The 14,633-nt window shown below is 55.3% G+C and overlaps 1 protein-coding gene across 4 annotated transcripts; it reads right to left on the reverse strand.

Annotated features, from left to right (window-relative positions):
• Nucleotides 1-52: 52 nt before the first annotated feature.
• On the reverse strand, nt 53-10,217 carry Fam171a2 (family with sequence similarity 171, member A2). 4 transcript variants are annotated; one of them, XM_006247473.5, is made up of 8 exons: nt 9,935-10,217; nt 6,483-6,710; nt 6,164-6,256; nt 3,217-3,375; nt 2,958-3,137; nt 2,745-2,861; nt 2,510-2,615; nt 53-1,994 (listed from the first exon to the last, which is right to left on the reverse strand). In XM_006247473.5, the coding sequence occupies exons 1-8, from the start codon at nt 10,050-10,052 to the stop codon at nt 548-550; spliced, it is 2,448 nt and encodes an 815-aa protein (XP_006247535.1). In that variant the 5' UTR covers nt 10,053-10,217; the 3' UTR covers nt 53-547. The 4 variants fall into 4 exon arrangements, with proteins under 4 accessions (XP_006247535.1, XP_002727867.2, XP_038943686.1 ...); XM_002727821.7 differs by having other exon boundaries at nt 2,510-2,636; nt 9,935-10,216; XM_039087758.2 differs by having other exon boundaries at nt 2,510-2,636; nt 6,164-6,281; nt 6,691-6,710; nt 9,935-10,039.
• Nucleotides 10,218-14,633: the final 4,416 nt, after the last annotated feature.

The following is a 14,633-nucleotide window of genomic DNA, read 5'->3' on the forward strand; positions in this document are numbered from 1 at the left end:
AATCCCCCCCCATACACACACACACACACACACTCACACACACACACAGAGCTTTAACCTCACCAGTTTTGTATTTTTTTTTGTTGTTGTTGTCCAGAGTGTCATCACATTATCCTATAGTCCCCAGGACCGCCCCAGCCACCAGCCCTGTGACATCCAAGCAGCACCCCTCCCCTCCCAAGGGTCCACAGAGATTGTCCCTCCCTTCCCAGCCCTCACCCTAGCAGCTGAGGCTGGCTTGCCCCTCCTGCTCCCACAATAGATCTTTCTATGTACAGCCACGTTTATACAGGCACTGCTCCCCACCCCTGCCCTCCTCCCCAGCCCCTCCCTTAGGGGACCGGGTCCCTCCCACCTCCCTCTGCTTAGAGGCCAATCCAGGGTCCCTTCCCAAGACACTCCCCCAGCACAAACCACAGATGAGCTCAGCTGACCCATGAGCTCTTCTCCGGGCTAAGAGCGTATGCCCCTCTGCTGCAGCATCCCGGGGCGCGCACCCTGGGAATCTGCACTGGCGGCAGGGGCGGTGGGCGACCCCCGGGCCGCACTACTTGACATTGAACACCATTAGCGGCCGCTCCTCCCGCCGCTGCCACGGGCTCTTTTTGTCGCCAGCCTCATCACCCACCTCCGCCCCTAGCTCGTCCTCGGGGCTGGTGAGCGAGTCGCGCCGCAGCTCACTGGCGCTACTGCGGGAACTGTCCCCACGGCTGCGGCCCCGACCCCTGGGTACTGTGGCTGCCCGGCCTTCGGGTGCCACCACCTCGTCCAGCAGGGGCGTTAGCGAGTTGTCCTCTGGCGAGCAGAGGCCTGTGCGGCTCTCACTGCTGCTGGGCTCTGTGTCTTCGCTGAGCGCCAGGCGCGGGGGCGCGGGCGGCGGCGGCGCGGGTGGCTGCGCGCGCTCCCGCTCCTCCCTCGGGGGCCGGCGGCGCGCAGGTCGAGCCTCGTGCACGTCGACGCCTGAGTCCAGGCTGGCATCTGTGCTGCGACCGCCGCCGCCCGCCTGCAGGTCGATGTAGGAGTGGCGCACTTGCGAGTTGGAACGTCCGTCCAGGGACACGAACCAGGCGCGCGGGTGAGGCTTCACGCCCAGTTCCAGCAGCTTCTTCTCGGTCAGAGCCTGCAGCTCGCCGTTGAGCTGCGCCATGGTGGACTCGTTGAACAGCACCGGAATGGTGACCGAACCGCTGACCGGTGCGGAGCGCCCGCCGCCCCAGCCCTCGCCGCCACCGCCGTCGCCTCCCGCACCTGCGTGGCCCTGTATCAGCGGGCGCTGGGGATCAGGTTGAGGGAAGGGGCGCGCGGGGCCGGCGGCCGAGCCCTCCGGCGGGGTGGCCTCGTCGCCCACTCCCGCGGCGCCCGCCTCTCCGCCCAGGCGCACATAGTGTGCGGGGATGACCAGGGTGGGCATGACATTGCGGTACACGTTGTCCTTGAGGTGGTCGATGGAACCGCAGAAAATGAGCTGGCCGGGCTGGCTGAGGGACGGCGGCCGCGCCAACTGGTCCACCGACTGTGACAGCAGAAAGTCGGGGGTCTTGCTCTCGGCCGCCCCCTTGTGGCCCAGATAATGGTCGAAGGACGGCGGCGGCGAGGGGGCCTCATGCAGGAAGGCAGCGGCTCCCGCTGGACCCCGCCGGTATTCTTCCAGGCTGGGCTCCAGCACGCCGGGACCCTCGACGGAGCGGGCGCCCTTAAGCCCGGCACCTTCAACGCTGCGGGCACCAGGAGGCTCGGCGGCTGGTCGACTGGCGGATCGCGGTTTGGCACGGAAGAAGTCATCCCGGGAGGATGCTAAGTCTCGGGAGCTGGAGAAGGCCGAGTGTAGGGAGCCTGGGGGAGGGGCCTCGGGGTCTCCCGACGACGTAGGCTCCAGGGGTCCCCCGCAGATAAGATGGAGTTGAGACATCGACGTAGCCTGATCTCGTTTGTTGTCCGAGGGGCCGGAGAGCTGCAGCTTGCGGTGCTGTTGTCTTGGTTTCAAGCAGCGTCGTCTGCAGAGGAGGAAAGAGACAGGCGCTCAGGGATGCTGAAAGGAAAGGTATCTCCGTAAACCAACACAAGGGATGAAGCAGGTGGGGTGGAGATGGAGGATGCCGGGAACGTTCAAGAGAAATGGTGGGGAACCCAGATGATGCCTGGGGGGAGCTGTTTGTAGAACGAGGACCATTCATTCATCCAGGAGATGCATTCATTCAGTTTCACCGGGGTAAACTTGGCAACGCTTGGCATGTACACCAGCTAGGAGTGCCTGCTCTGGGGGTCTCCTGGAAGTGAGAGCTGGGCTGGCTGAAGCCATTGTAGATGGTCTCTGAAGAGGCAAGACCTGCAGGTCCTGCCACCTGTCACCCGTTTCTCTAAAGCCACCAGTCTCTGGAGTCTAACTCTTGCCTTGCCATTCTTTCCTGGAAGCACTGATCGTCTAGAAGCATCTTTGGGACCCCAATGCAGAGCACAAGCGAAAGCCTAGGGATATGGAGAAGGCGGGGAGGGCTCCAGGCGTACTCACCGGCAGTAGTAGATCAGAAGACACAGCAGAATGAGAACCAGCAGGGCTAGGGCTGCCAGGATGGTCAACAGGAAGATTGTGTGGTACGTGCCGATGTCCTGAATGCCTGAGGTGATGGTAACCAGCCCTGTGCCAGGCAAGGGCTTAGGATGCCCTTCTTGCCTTTCACAAGGCCTGAGCTCTCCCAGCCTTCCCGCTCCCCTCTGCCCCTCCCCCACTGCCCCACGGATCTCACCAGATGTAGGGGAGGCCATGGCAGCTACCCAGTACCCTAGCTGCGGGGAGACAAAAGTCCAGTAGAGCTGTCGGCCTTCCTTCCGAATCACACCAGTGCCATTTCGCACCCACAGCCCTGGAAGAGGCCAGAGGAGTTCATCAAACCCAGTGTTCTGCCACCTCTTACAGAAGCCCCAGCCTCTAGCACGGGCACCCTGCCCCTAACACTTACCACTCTTGGGGTCAAACCTCCAGGCTGGAATGCTGGTGCCCACAGCAAGGGCACGAGGCTCTGAGGGTACTGGCAGGGACAGGTGAATGGGGCCTGAGAGAGGCACCTCTGTCCCATTGCCCGTTAGCAGGTGTACGCTCACAGCAGTCAGGGGTATCAGCTCCAGCCAGGAGCCATTGCCTGAGGGAAGAAGACGCTGGCACTAATGGCTATGCCCTTAAGGAAGGAAAGGTGCCTCTACATTAAGTACATGGCTTACCTGAGCTAGAGGCCTCAGTCCCCAGGAAGGCAGGGAAAGCCCGCATTTCCTGCTGGGTGCTGGCAGGGGTGAGCGAAGCCCAAAGCTGGTTGTAGGTGGAGCTGACGGGCAGGCGGGCAGCTCTACGCTGGAACTGCACCCAGGGCTGGGAGCGGGCACCTGGATGGAAAGCAGGCACTGTGGTAGCCTGACCCAGACCAAAGCAGAAAGCAAGTATCCAGAAAGGAGAACCTCAAGATTAGGCTGATCGGAAAGGCCAGGGAGCATGAGAATATTAGCGAGAAGTGGGTAGCCACAGATTGTTAACTTGAAGGGATGTGATACCGAAACCTCCAGTCCGGGTGAGTGTGTGTGTGACCTGCCACAAAGGATTTGCTTTCTCTGAAGTTTCCTTACAAACATAAATGACGAGGGCTAATGGGGCTAAAGAGAAGGCACCGTGGTTTAGAGGGTTACCATTCATACAGAGGCTCTGGGTTCTATTCCCAGTTCACAACCACCTATAATTCTAGTTCCAGGGGACCCAATACCCTTTTCTGCACAAGGTACACAGAAATATACTCAAGCACACGGACAAATAATAGTCATTCCTCAGCTAACAACTAAGATTCCCTGTCTTCATGCTCATGCTAACTCTCTCTCTCTCTCTCTCTCTCTCTCTCTCTCTCCCACCCCCCTGAGTGTGTGTGTAATTATTTATTTATTTTGGTTTTATGTTTTTTCGAGACAGTGTCCCACTATTAGTCCTGGCTGTCCAGACATTCACACTGTAGACCAGGCTGTCCTGGAGCTCACAGAGGTCCACCTGCCTCTGCCTTCCGAGTGCGGGCATCAAAGGCCTGTGCGCTGCCACTGTTGGGCCATAGGTGTTGTTCGTTACAGTTTTTCTAGAACCTTCTAGCATGATGAGAAGAAGTGTTTTGTCCGGGCTTCCATTTAGCACTCACTGAATACATGTGGCAAGTGAGACTGGCTGCTGGCACACATGTCGTGCCAGCGTGTGAGAGTCTGTGGCAGGATCTGGAGGCTTGGGCCAGAGTTCTCAGGCCAGAACTCTGAACTACAGAGTTCTGAGTTACTGTCTCAAAAATTAGAGACAAGGAGAAAAGTGGCTGAGGAACAGAATTTACCTTTTAAAAATCTCATTTTCTTTATTTTCATGTGTATGGGTGTTTTGTCTGTGTACCACCGGTGTGCAATGCTCTCAGAGGCCAGAAGAGGGCGTGAGATTCCCTCAGACAAGTTAGTCTGTGAGGTACTATGTGGGTGCCGGGAATCCAATAGGACCCAAGTACTTGGAAAACCAACAAGTGCTCTCAGGCACTGACCGTCTCTCCAGCCCCAAATGTTTCCATTTAGATAAACAACCATTAGTGCTGTGTGTGTCCGTGTGTGTGTGTGTGTGTGTGTGTGTGTGTGTGTGTGTGTGTGTGTGTGTGTGGTTTTGGGGCTGAGGGAGCAGACATATATAAACAGAATTCCAATCCTGTGTGGTCATAGGTAACATTTATTAAGCTTCAAAACATGCTGGATGCTGTCCTAAGCAGGCTATGTATAGTAACCCCCTTAATTAGCCTAACAGCCCCTGAGGTAGCAACTCCATTTTATAGATGCAGAAATGAAACCAGAACTTCAGCCACATACCAGGGCCACTATCTTGGAGCCTGGCCCTGTCACCCCAAGGCCCTCCACACAACTCTGTCCTGCTTTATTACTGAATGTTGCAAGCCTGGGCTAGCCCTGTGGGGACGTTGTAGGGTAAGGGGGAAAGAAAGTGGGAGTTAGGGGCTGGGGATTTAGCTCAGCTTACCTAGGAAGCGCAAGGCCCTGGGTTCGGTCCCCAGCTCCGAAAAAAAAAGAACCAAAAAAAAAAAAAAAAAAGTGGGAGTTGCCTTTCTCGCCATGCAGGAGTCACAGGCTACAATGGTGCTGCACTCTGACCAATATTGCCAGCTCCCTGCACTTCCCACCGAGAGCTGTAGAAGCCATGAGAGGCCGGTAAGCTCTGGGGGAACCAAAATTCATTTGGCATTTTAGAGTTCCGGGGGAAGGGGGGGAATCAGAGACCTTTAGTATGGGGTCAACCAGATGCAGGTGGCACACAATCAATTTGCCAATAACTCAATAAAGCTTTTTAATAAACTCTTTCAAGCTCCAAAACCCACCATGGCTATAGTATTGGCCAAGCACCCTATACAACATACCAGGCCAGAAAGTACCCTGAGCCCTCACTGCCCCTTCTGCCTGCCTGCCAACTCCACCCAGCTCTCTCTCCGGCCAGATGCTCTACTCCCAGCCCACCCAGCTCCCTTGATTAGCTCCACCGGATTTCCCCAAAGGTGAGGGGCATTTCTGCCACTCCCACCAGCTCTGTAACGCTCCGAGGATATGCAGTGGTGTCTGTCTGCCTTCCTTCTAGCCCATGACCACAAGCCGGGCTGAGGGTCTGTTCTTTCTCACCCCCAGGCCACACCACCAGCTATGTGTGTGGCACACAGCGAATGCAGAATATGAGACTTGTGCATAAGGACCACCGAGGACTGCTCCGGGCCATTGGATGGATGTCCAGTTGCCCTGGAAAGCCCTCATGGCATCAGAATAGCCAGGCACCCAGTAGGTGCACAACAATACATGTGGATCCACTGATGATCAACAGGTCAGGGAGGTGGAAATTGGGAAAGAAGAGAAATCACAAAAGCCCCAAAGAAACTATAAATATTTATTAAATACCGGTTTTTTCCCCTCTTAGCCCATTTGATGCATTTTTACCTTAATTTGATGAAATAAGTATTATTCTTCCACATCATATACATGCATTAAGTATGGCTCAGAGAGGTTAAGTGACTTGCCCAAGGACACCCAGCTACTGTGTGAAGAAGCTGAGGTTTCTGCATACAGGTCAAGGAAGGGAGAGGAGCTATGGGACGAAGGGCAGGGTGAGGCTTACCTGGAGAGCCTAGAAGGATGTGCACAAGGTCCTCATAGAGGATGAGGGTGGCTGGCCGCTCTGGGAGCAGGTAGAGGCTGACGGATGCATACACTGCGAGACGGGTGGCCTGTCAGCTCTAGAAGAAGCATTCCCTAGGTACCCCCTTCATCTTCATCCCAGCGGCTTCATCCTCCCACAGCCCAGTATGCCCCAGCCCAGGCAGCAGCTGCTGGGAAATTGCCCCCCTCCACCCCCAAGGACTATTTTGGGAAGGGGCTGATGGTGGGTCAGCTGCTATCCAACCCCGCCCCCACCCTCCACCTGCCCCTGCACTCACACGGCAGCTTGTCAACACGCCACGGCACTGAGTTGGTGAGGAAACCCGGACGGGCAGCAGTGACCAACACCCAGGTACCCAGGCGGTAACTGAGGGGTAGTGTGGCCACGCCCTCTGAGTCCGTGGTACCAGCAGCCAGTAGAGTGCGGTTCCCAAACACGTCTACTGAGGCCCGGGCCAGGGGCACCAGCTCCCCGCTCACATATACCTGTACTTTGATCAGGATCTCTGTGGGAAGACGAGGTCAGGGGATGAGGAGTGAGGAGGGGGTCTGTTGGGGGAGAGAGATTTGGGGGCTGACTCCAGCGCAGTGCTGGGATCAAATCCAGGGCCTCTGTCACTGAGTTGTGTTCTCTGCCAAAGCCAGCAGAGGAGAGAGGGCTATCCCCTTTCACCAGAGCTAGCCCATGCATACTTTCACATTTCTAAACTTGGGCAATGGCCATGATGGGTGGTGTCATTGTTACAATCGACAGCATTCCCCACCCACCCCACCCTCATTCTTAGTGGTTCACAAAACATGACTATATCTTAGAGCCAAGGAAATGCTATATTTGCTAAAGTAAGCCCTCAGCCCATTTTACAGATAAAGAAACTGAGGCTTAGAAGATGCAAAGTTCTTGCACTACAGTTAAGTGAGAAATCTGAGCTCTGAAACTAGTAGTCTACTTCCAGAATATAAACTGTTAGCCGGTCCACCCTAAGAGACCAGTGATCTATGGAGAAGAGAAGAGAGACCAAGAAAAAATGAGTGGGGGGGGGCGGTGGGGAACCTCAGGTGGAGGGGGAGAGGGCAAGATCAAGTAACTTAGAGAAAGGATGGAGGCTGGGTCCCTGCTTGAGTTCTCAAGAAAGAAAGAAAGAAAGAAAAAAATCAAATCAAGTCGCTAAGGAACCTGTTACTTCTAGCACACACCCTCTTCCCAGGATCCTTTCCAAAACCTGTTTCCCTTCAAATTTAGGGACCTGTACCATCTCCTAAGCCCAAAGGAGTATCTTGATCCCTCCCTTCAGGTCTATAGCTGGTCAGCTACAGTCAGTCACCATGGCAACGCCCTCATTCCTCCCAGGAGATCAAGCAAAGGAGCTGGGGCCCTGATGAGGAAGGGCTACATGGAAAGCAGACCCAGGCCCAGGGGAAATAGTGTGCAGGGGACTGGGAAGGAAGCATGAACTTCTAATCCCGAGGCTATCTGTGCCCCCCCCTCCAGCCTCCCCGCCTCAGGGTAATCTGGCCAGTATGAGGTGCTTAGAGAGATGACGAGGACTTGAGTTACTCTCCTGGATTTCTATAGGCCGCCTCTGCCATCTAACCTTTTCCACTTAGCACCAGCTTCTCCCTCAAGACTATGCCCCGCCCCTGCCTTCCTAATGAGTGTCGTAGATGGGGAGGTTTGGAAGCTCAGAAGGCAAGTGGGAGGATACACTGGGTACTGGGGGAAATCCCAGGTACAGAAGGAGTCTGGAGCTGAGAGCAGAAGCGGGCGGGACCGGGGTGGGGTGGGCAGCCACTGAACCTCGATGAGGCATTTCACTGACTTGACACTCGACAGTGACAGGTGTCTCTTCTCAGGCTTCCAACGCAGGATACCACGCCTGGTCCTGGCATCCCATCCGGCTATTCCCAGAGCCCACCTCCCTCTCCAGGATAGGCCAGAGTCTAGCTTTTCAGGGTGGGGCACCCACACTGCCCACTCCCACTCTGGCTCTCCAAGGAGTGGCAGTCTCCTGCCCCAGTAGGAATTCTGAGAAGCTAAAAGAGTCTGGCCCCATCCTAGGCTAGGAACAGCTGGAGCGAGCAGCTGGGAAGAAGGGATCCAGGAGTCTGAAATTTTGTCACTTGAGGGAAGCCTTTTGGCTCAAGGGCCAAAGCCTCAAAAGAGGGGAGGGAGGGACCTGGGAACAAAACATTGGTGGGCAGGTAAGATCCAAAGGCTCATCATTGCCAGGCTGGGAGGTGGGGCAGGTGTCTAGCAGACTCTTTCCCCTCTTCCCCACAGCCTGGGCTCCCAGCCAGCTGCCTGAGAGAGCCCCCTATTCTGGCTCTATTCCAGCCAATTCCCTGGGCCCTCCCTTCCCTGGGGTGCAGAGCCTTGGAGGAGGAGCTTCCTAAGAAGCTTGGGCCTCTTCTCTGGAAAATCAGGGGAGACTGAGGCACAGGAAGTTCCCTCCCCACCCTCAAAGCTTGCCATTCCATACAGCATCGGCATCTCTCCACTTAGCTCTGCCTATTCCAGGAGGAAATCCGACCTCCTCCCTTCATCCGGACCCTACTTCCCTCAACCAGACCCCCACCCCCTTCCGCCTTTCCTGCTAGCTTCTGGTGTGTGTGTGTGTGTGTGTGTGTGTGTGTGTGTGTGTGTGTGTGTGTGTAAGGGGGGTGGCGTAAGGAGCAAAGAACACTGTTTCAGGATGGAGCCACAGGCAGGGGAAGGAACAGCAATTGTGGGGTGGTGGCGGCGCAGGAACCAGAAAGGTGGGAGAGGGAAGCAGGGATGAGGAGGGGGAGGCCCGGAGCACCTCGGAGTGAGCAGTGGAGTCAGGGTCTCCAGTTCCCACTGCAGGGGCCGGCTCTACCCTCACCTCACACAGCCATGTGGGCCAGGTTAGGCATTAGGAGGGTCTCCTTGGGAGGGGGGGTGTTAAGTGACCTGAAGAGCGGGAGATCTGGAAGCTGGTAGAGGAGAGTGGTAGACAGACTGGACAAGGACCCAGACACCTGCCCTCTCAGCTGGTACTGCCACAGCTAGCCAGCCAGCTCAGCATGGCTCCATGACCACAGCCCTGCCATGCGCCTTGAGCTGGGGAAGTCACAATAACGTCTATTCTCAGCCCCCCTCCAAATGCATCCCCTCCCTCTAGCATGAGCTGATCAGTGTTTATTCGGTGCGCCCCAAATTCTGAACCTGGGGGGTTGGCTGGAAGCTGTCAGGCTCCTGGGTGAAAACCCCATTCGAGCAGTCAATCCCGCCCACAGCCTCACCCACTCCCCCTCTCCCCTCCCCCCCTTACAGCCCAGTTCTAAGCTCCCAGCCCAAGTCCGGCCAGGGTGGCAGCCGATGCCTGCGCCCCCACCCAGCTTGGGTCTCAGCTAGGGACCCGCGGGGGGCTGCGGAGCCGGCGCCCGCCCCAGCCCGCCCCTGGGCGGGTGTCTTCCGCAGACAATAGCTCTGGCTGCAGTGCCTCGCGGACCAGGAGGGAGAAAAACAAGTCGGAGGAGGCAGTAGCGCCGAGCCTGGAGACCCTCGCCCTCCCCATTGTGTCTCCCCAAGAGCCCCGCAGCAAACAGTCCCCTTATCTCTCCCCCAGAAACACCGATCTCATGTCGCCTTCCCCCCATCCTGGGAGCAGAATGCATCTCAAGTCACTAGCACCGTGAAGAGGGGGCCAGCGGTGGCAGTCGATCACGGGGTACAGGCCCACGATCGCCGCCCCTCGAGGCCGAGACTCACCCTGAGGGCTGGGGGGCTCCGGCGGAGACTTGCCGGGAGCCCGGGAGGCGCCGCCGAGCAGCAGCCCCAGCAGCGGCAGCAGCCGCGCGAGGACTCCGGGGCCACTTGGCGGCGGCATCGCGGGGCTCGGCCGGGCCCTAGCGGTCCATCGCTGCCGCCCGGCCCTGCTCGGCCGGCCCCGCTCAGCCCCAGCTCTGCACCGCTCTGTGCAGCTCCGGGTTGGGCTCCCGCTCCGGCTGCGGCGCCCGCTCGGCGCGATTGTCTCCGCCCGGAGCGGCCGCCAGCGCCCCCTGCAGTCGGCACCTGGCACGGCGGGCCAGCGGGCACCGCCTCCTCGAGGCCCGGCTCTGCCTTCAGCCCACCCAGCAGCCCCCACCCGGTAACCCAAGACTCCAGACAGCAATGGAGTGGAGCGATTAGGGGGCAATTACCCGGGTTGGGGTTGAAGAGCTCTTGAGATGTGGTGTAAAATTGAGGGGTAGGAAAATGGCTATTGCCTACTCTTAAGAGTTGTAGTTGGAAAGAGAATCGCCTTCTCCCACATTGAGTGCTTCGTAGTGTTAAGGAGGCTGCGGTCTCCAACATTGGGAAGCTGACCTGTGGTTATGTCAGCCCCTCTCCCCCACCCATACTTCCCATTCAGAAACAGGCTAGGCAAGACAAGTTCTTACAGCCTTCCTGGCCCCTCTCTTGCTTTAAACAGGATGGCCTGAAGTTCACTGGATAGCCCAGGTTGGCCTCGAACTCCCGGCGATTTTCCTGCCTTCTCTCCCAGGGTGTTAGGATTTCAAATGTGAGCCACTATATTCAGCCCCACTTATCCTAACGTGACAATTATAATAATCTCTACCTAGAAGTGTGGTTGAGATGCCCGGATGTGTGTGTGTTGGGGGTGGGGGGATTACCACGCACATTTAATCCCAGCAGGCAGAGCTCTGGGAGTTCAAGTCCACCTTAATCTACAAAGCCAGTTCCTGGTACTCTAACAGAAGTCTGACAGGAGCACCAGTGCAATAAATGGTACTATTGTTGGTCGAGGGAGGGGCTTGCCTCCCTTGGAGTAATAAGACCCCCTTCTTCTGCAGGAGACATCTGGCTAGAGAGGTTTTGGAAAGGTAGAAGCAGACGCCTCTCCCACACAAGAGAATCCCATTGGTTCCGGTGTCATGATTGACAAGCTGAATCTTCCTTCGCTGAACCCCACGTTTGAAGACTAGCCCCCTAACAATCTTTCTGTCCTTAACATTTCTGGCTATCACCATCCCTTAGCTTCTGTTTTGCATGAGCCAGGTCCACTTCGAACCACACACTTAACCCTCCCCTGGTTCTCCCTGCGGAGTCACCTCTTCAGCACAGCCTGCTGCCCAGGAGGAGACCTAGGACAAAGATGGCTTCCCCTGGAGGACGCAGCAGGCTTCCCTTCCCTCTGACTAGGTCTGACTAGGCAAAGCCACCAGGTCTTTCCCTTCGTCCCTTCTTCTTTTTTCTTCTTTGCCTCTTTTCCTTCTTTCTTTCTCTTCCCCCCACTTCCATCTGTTTCCTCTTCCTCCTCCTTTTTGGCAGTGTCTCACTATGCAGACTCAGCAGTCCTTGGGCTCCCCACCCCCACCCCGCACCCCTCAGACCCTGGAGTAGCCAGCCAAGTGTAGAGGGGATCGCCACGCGTCTCCTCCTTTTTAATAGAAATTTCCATGTAACCATATTTCCCCAGCCCTGGACTTATGTAACCAAAATTTTTTGGAACCTAAGCACAGGCTTTAACACTCATCCTTGGTGAATTTCATCGTGTTGGTCTCAAGCCGACTTTACAATCTGTCAGGGCTCCCTCGAATCTGCCTTGCTCGCTCGCCAGCTGTATCAACCCTGTGACCGCCGCAGCCAGGAGCTATCTGTGGGGCAGAGAGGTTTCTGCTGCCTCCATTCAAGGATCTCCTGTTGTCTCTAGGCAGCCCAGAGGTGGCATGGAGCTCAGACATCCCCGGAGAGACCCCCTCACCACACCTCAGTTTTACCAAAATCATCCAGATCTAAATCCCAGTCGCTACAACCCTGTTGATGTTTCTCTTGTCTGTGAGGACCAACGCTAAAGGGCTTTGCTAGAGCAAGGATCAACGCTGCAACAACTGACTGACTCCAGAGGAAATTTGGCTGGCGTTCAATGAGCACGGCTTAATCTTTACTTAAATATTCAGTCACCCAACTAGAAACCTGTTCTGGAACTTGCCATGCATGGATGTCAAATCACTGTTTTCAGAATTTATCATTTAGCCCTCTGGGTACCAACAAGTACCGGCTCTCGTGAGGCGAATCTATGCGCCTATCCTGTTCCTGGACCTGCAGCATTCAGTTCAATGTTCAAGGTGTGTCTGCTCAGCCGCCACCCCTGCCTCTCTAACAGACATGTACCCCAGGGCCCTCCCCACCGGCTACAGCCACAGCGACTCCCTCTTTGCCAGAACTTGCTCCCTTGTTACTTGGGGAAATTTCTTTTCTGAACACTTTGCTCTGGTGTGGTCCTTTCATTCCTCAGATCCACCTGTCCTTGACTACCTGAATACACTTTGAAAACTTTGGAGAGTGGCAACTCCACCAGCACCCACTGATGTCCTCTCCTCTCCCCTCCCTTCCACTCCTCCTCTCCCCTCCTCCTCCTCCTCCTCCTCCTCCTCCTCCTCCTCCTCCTCTCTTTTCTTCTCTCCTTTCTCCTCATCCACATCCTGCTCCTCTTTCTCTGTCTTTCTCCCCACCCTCAGTACTGTAGATTGAACTCAGGATCTTGGACATAGTAGGCAACTGCTCTCCCACTGAACAATGGCTCAGCTTTTTTTTTTCTTACTTTCTAAAAATGTGATAGAAATAGGGACCTTTATTAAGAAAGAATGGGAGTATGCTGGGGGAAAAGGCGTTGTCTTAGGGATTCTATTGCTTTGATAAAAACACCATGACTCAAAAACAAGTTGGGAAGGAAAGGGTTTATTTGGCTCACACTTCCAGATCATAGCTCACCACTGGAGGAAGTCAGGACAGGAACTCAAGCAGGGCAGGAACTTGGAGGCAGGAACTGATGCAGAGGCCATGGAGGGGTGATACTGGCTTGCTTCCCCTGGCTTGCTCAGCTTGTTTTCTTATAGAATCCAGGACCACCAGCCCAGGAACGGCCCCACCCACAACGGGCTGGGCCCTCCCCCATTGGTCACTACTGTGCTAGAATTGAGAAAATGTTATACGGCTGGGTGCCATGGAGGTATTTTCTCATCCGAGGCAGGCTCCTTCCTTTCTGATGACTCTGGCTTGTGTCGGGTTGACATGCAAGAGCAGCCAGTACAGGCAGATGCTCAAAGCCCTTTCTTTTGAGACAGAGTTTAATGTAGCCCAGGCTAGCCTCATACTCATAACTCAATCAAACTTCTGATCCTACTCTCTCCACTGCATGAATTCTAGTATAAAATGTGTGTGCTACCGCTCCTGGTTTACACAGGGTCATGGACTGAACCTGACCAGAGTCTCCTGTATATACCCTAGCAGATCTTCATCTCTAGCCATATATATTTATATGTGTGTGTGTATATACAGACGTATGTATATATTAATTATATTATATATTATATATGATTATTTTTGAGACATCATTTTAGAAAAAGCTGCTTAGGCTAGCCTTGAGCTCACTCTGTAATCCAGGCTGGTCTTGAACTCACTCTATAGCCCAGGCTGGTCCTGAACTCACTCTGTAGCCCAGGCTGGCCCTGAACTCAGTCTGTAGCCCAGGCTGGCCCTGAACTCAGTCTGTAGCCCAGGCAGGCTGTGAACTTGTGATCCTTCTGCCTCTACTCTAGAATAGCTGGGATTCCAGACCCTTCACTCTGTTTTCATTCGCAGCCCTGACCAGCACTGGCTACATCTTTATTTCTTGGCTTAGTTCATTCATCTTCTTGAACATAGGTCCCATGTGATAGAGACTAGCTCTATTCACTGCTCAGCCCAGCTTTGGAATAGTCCAAGCACATGTTGGGTGCTCAAAAACCATTCCTGGCACATGTGAACCAACACACTCCACAGAACTTCGGAGAATAGCCTGATTGCCCCCCCCAACACAGCTGGAAATCTATGCCCCCTGCTTTTCTAGTGCAAGACCTGTCTCCTCAGAAGGATCAGCACCAGGGACCTGCAGGGGACAACATTTGCTGTCCCCTTCCTGGTGTGGCATGGTCCTCCTCAAGCTTAGCCCAGCCAGTTTCTTCTGCCTCTCTTCCTTCAGAATAGCACTTTAAAGGTCTTTGTTTGGGGAAAGAGGGGAGGGAGATGAAGGTTATTTTCCCAAGTCTTGGACTACTTTGAGGTTTGTCCCTCCAAAACTATGCAAAACGGGTGGCTTAAAGCTGTGCACCGCAGAGCCAGGCATGGTGGCTCATGGCTTTAATTCCAGTACCTGGGAAGTTTAAGGAGAGAGATCTGAGTTCGAAGCCAGCATGGTCTACACAACGAGCTAGTTCTAGGCCATCTAGGGTTACATAGTGAGATTTTGCCTCAAAACAAAACAGATACCAGAGAGCCAACATTACTTCTCTGGCACTCCTAACCCCCAACTTACTGTCCAGAGTCTCGTGGGAGGCCCTTCCGATTCCTCCCTTGCTCCCTCACTCCTGTCACCCTGCTCTCTGCTCCAGGGCAGTCATTTGCTGTCCTGTCAGTCCTGGCTCAA

This window comes from Rattus norvegicus, chromosome 10 (genome assembly GCF_036323735.1).
Source record: "Rattus norvegicus strain BN/NHsdMcwi chromosome 10, GRCr8, whole genome shotgun sequence".
Classification (NCBI taxonomy): Eukaryota; Metazoa; Chordata; class Mammalia; order Rodentia; family Muridae; genus Rattus; species Rattus norvegicus.

Excerpts from the sequence above, each read along its gene's own strand:
- Fam171a2 (XM_002727821.7), bottom strand. The coding sequence starts at position 10,052 with ATGCCGCCGCCAAGTGGCCCCGGAGTCCTCGCGCGGCTGCTGCCGCTG. Across the intron at positions 3,376-6,163 it reads CATCCTTCTAGGCTCTCCAG|GTGCCCGCTCCCAGCCCTGG; the intron begins GTAAGCCTCACC and ends CTTTCCATCCAG. Across the intron at positions 1,995-2,509 it reads CTTCTGATCTACTACTGCCG|ACGACGCTGCTTGAAACCAA; the intron begins GTGAGTACGCCT and ends CCTCCTCTGCAG.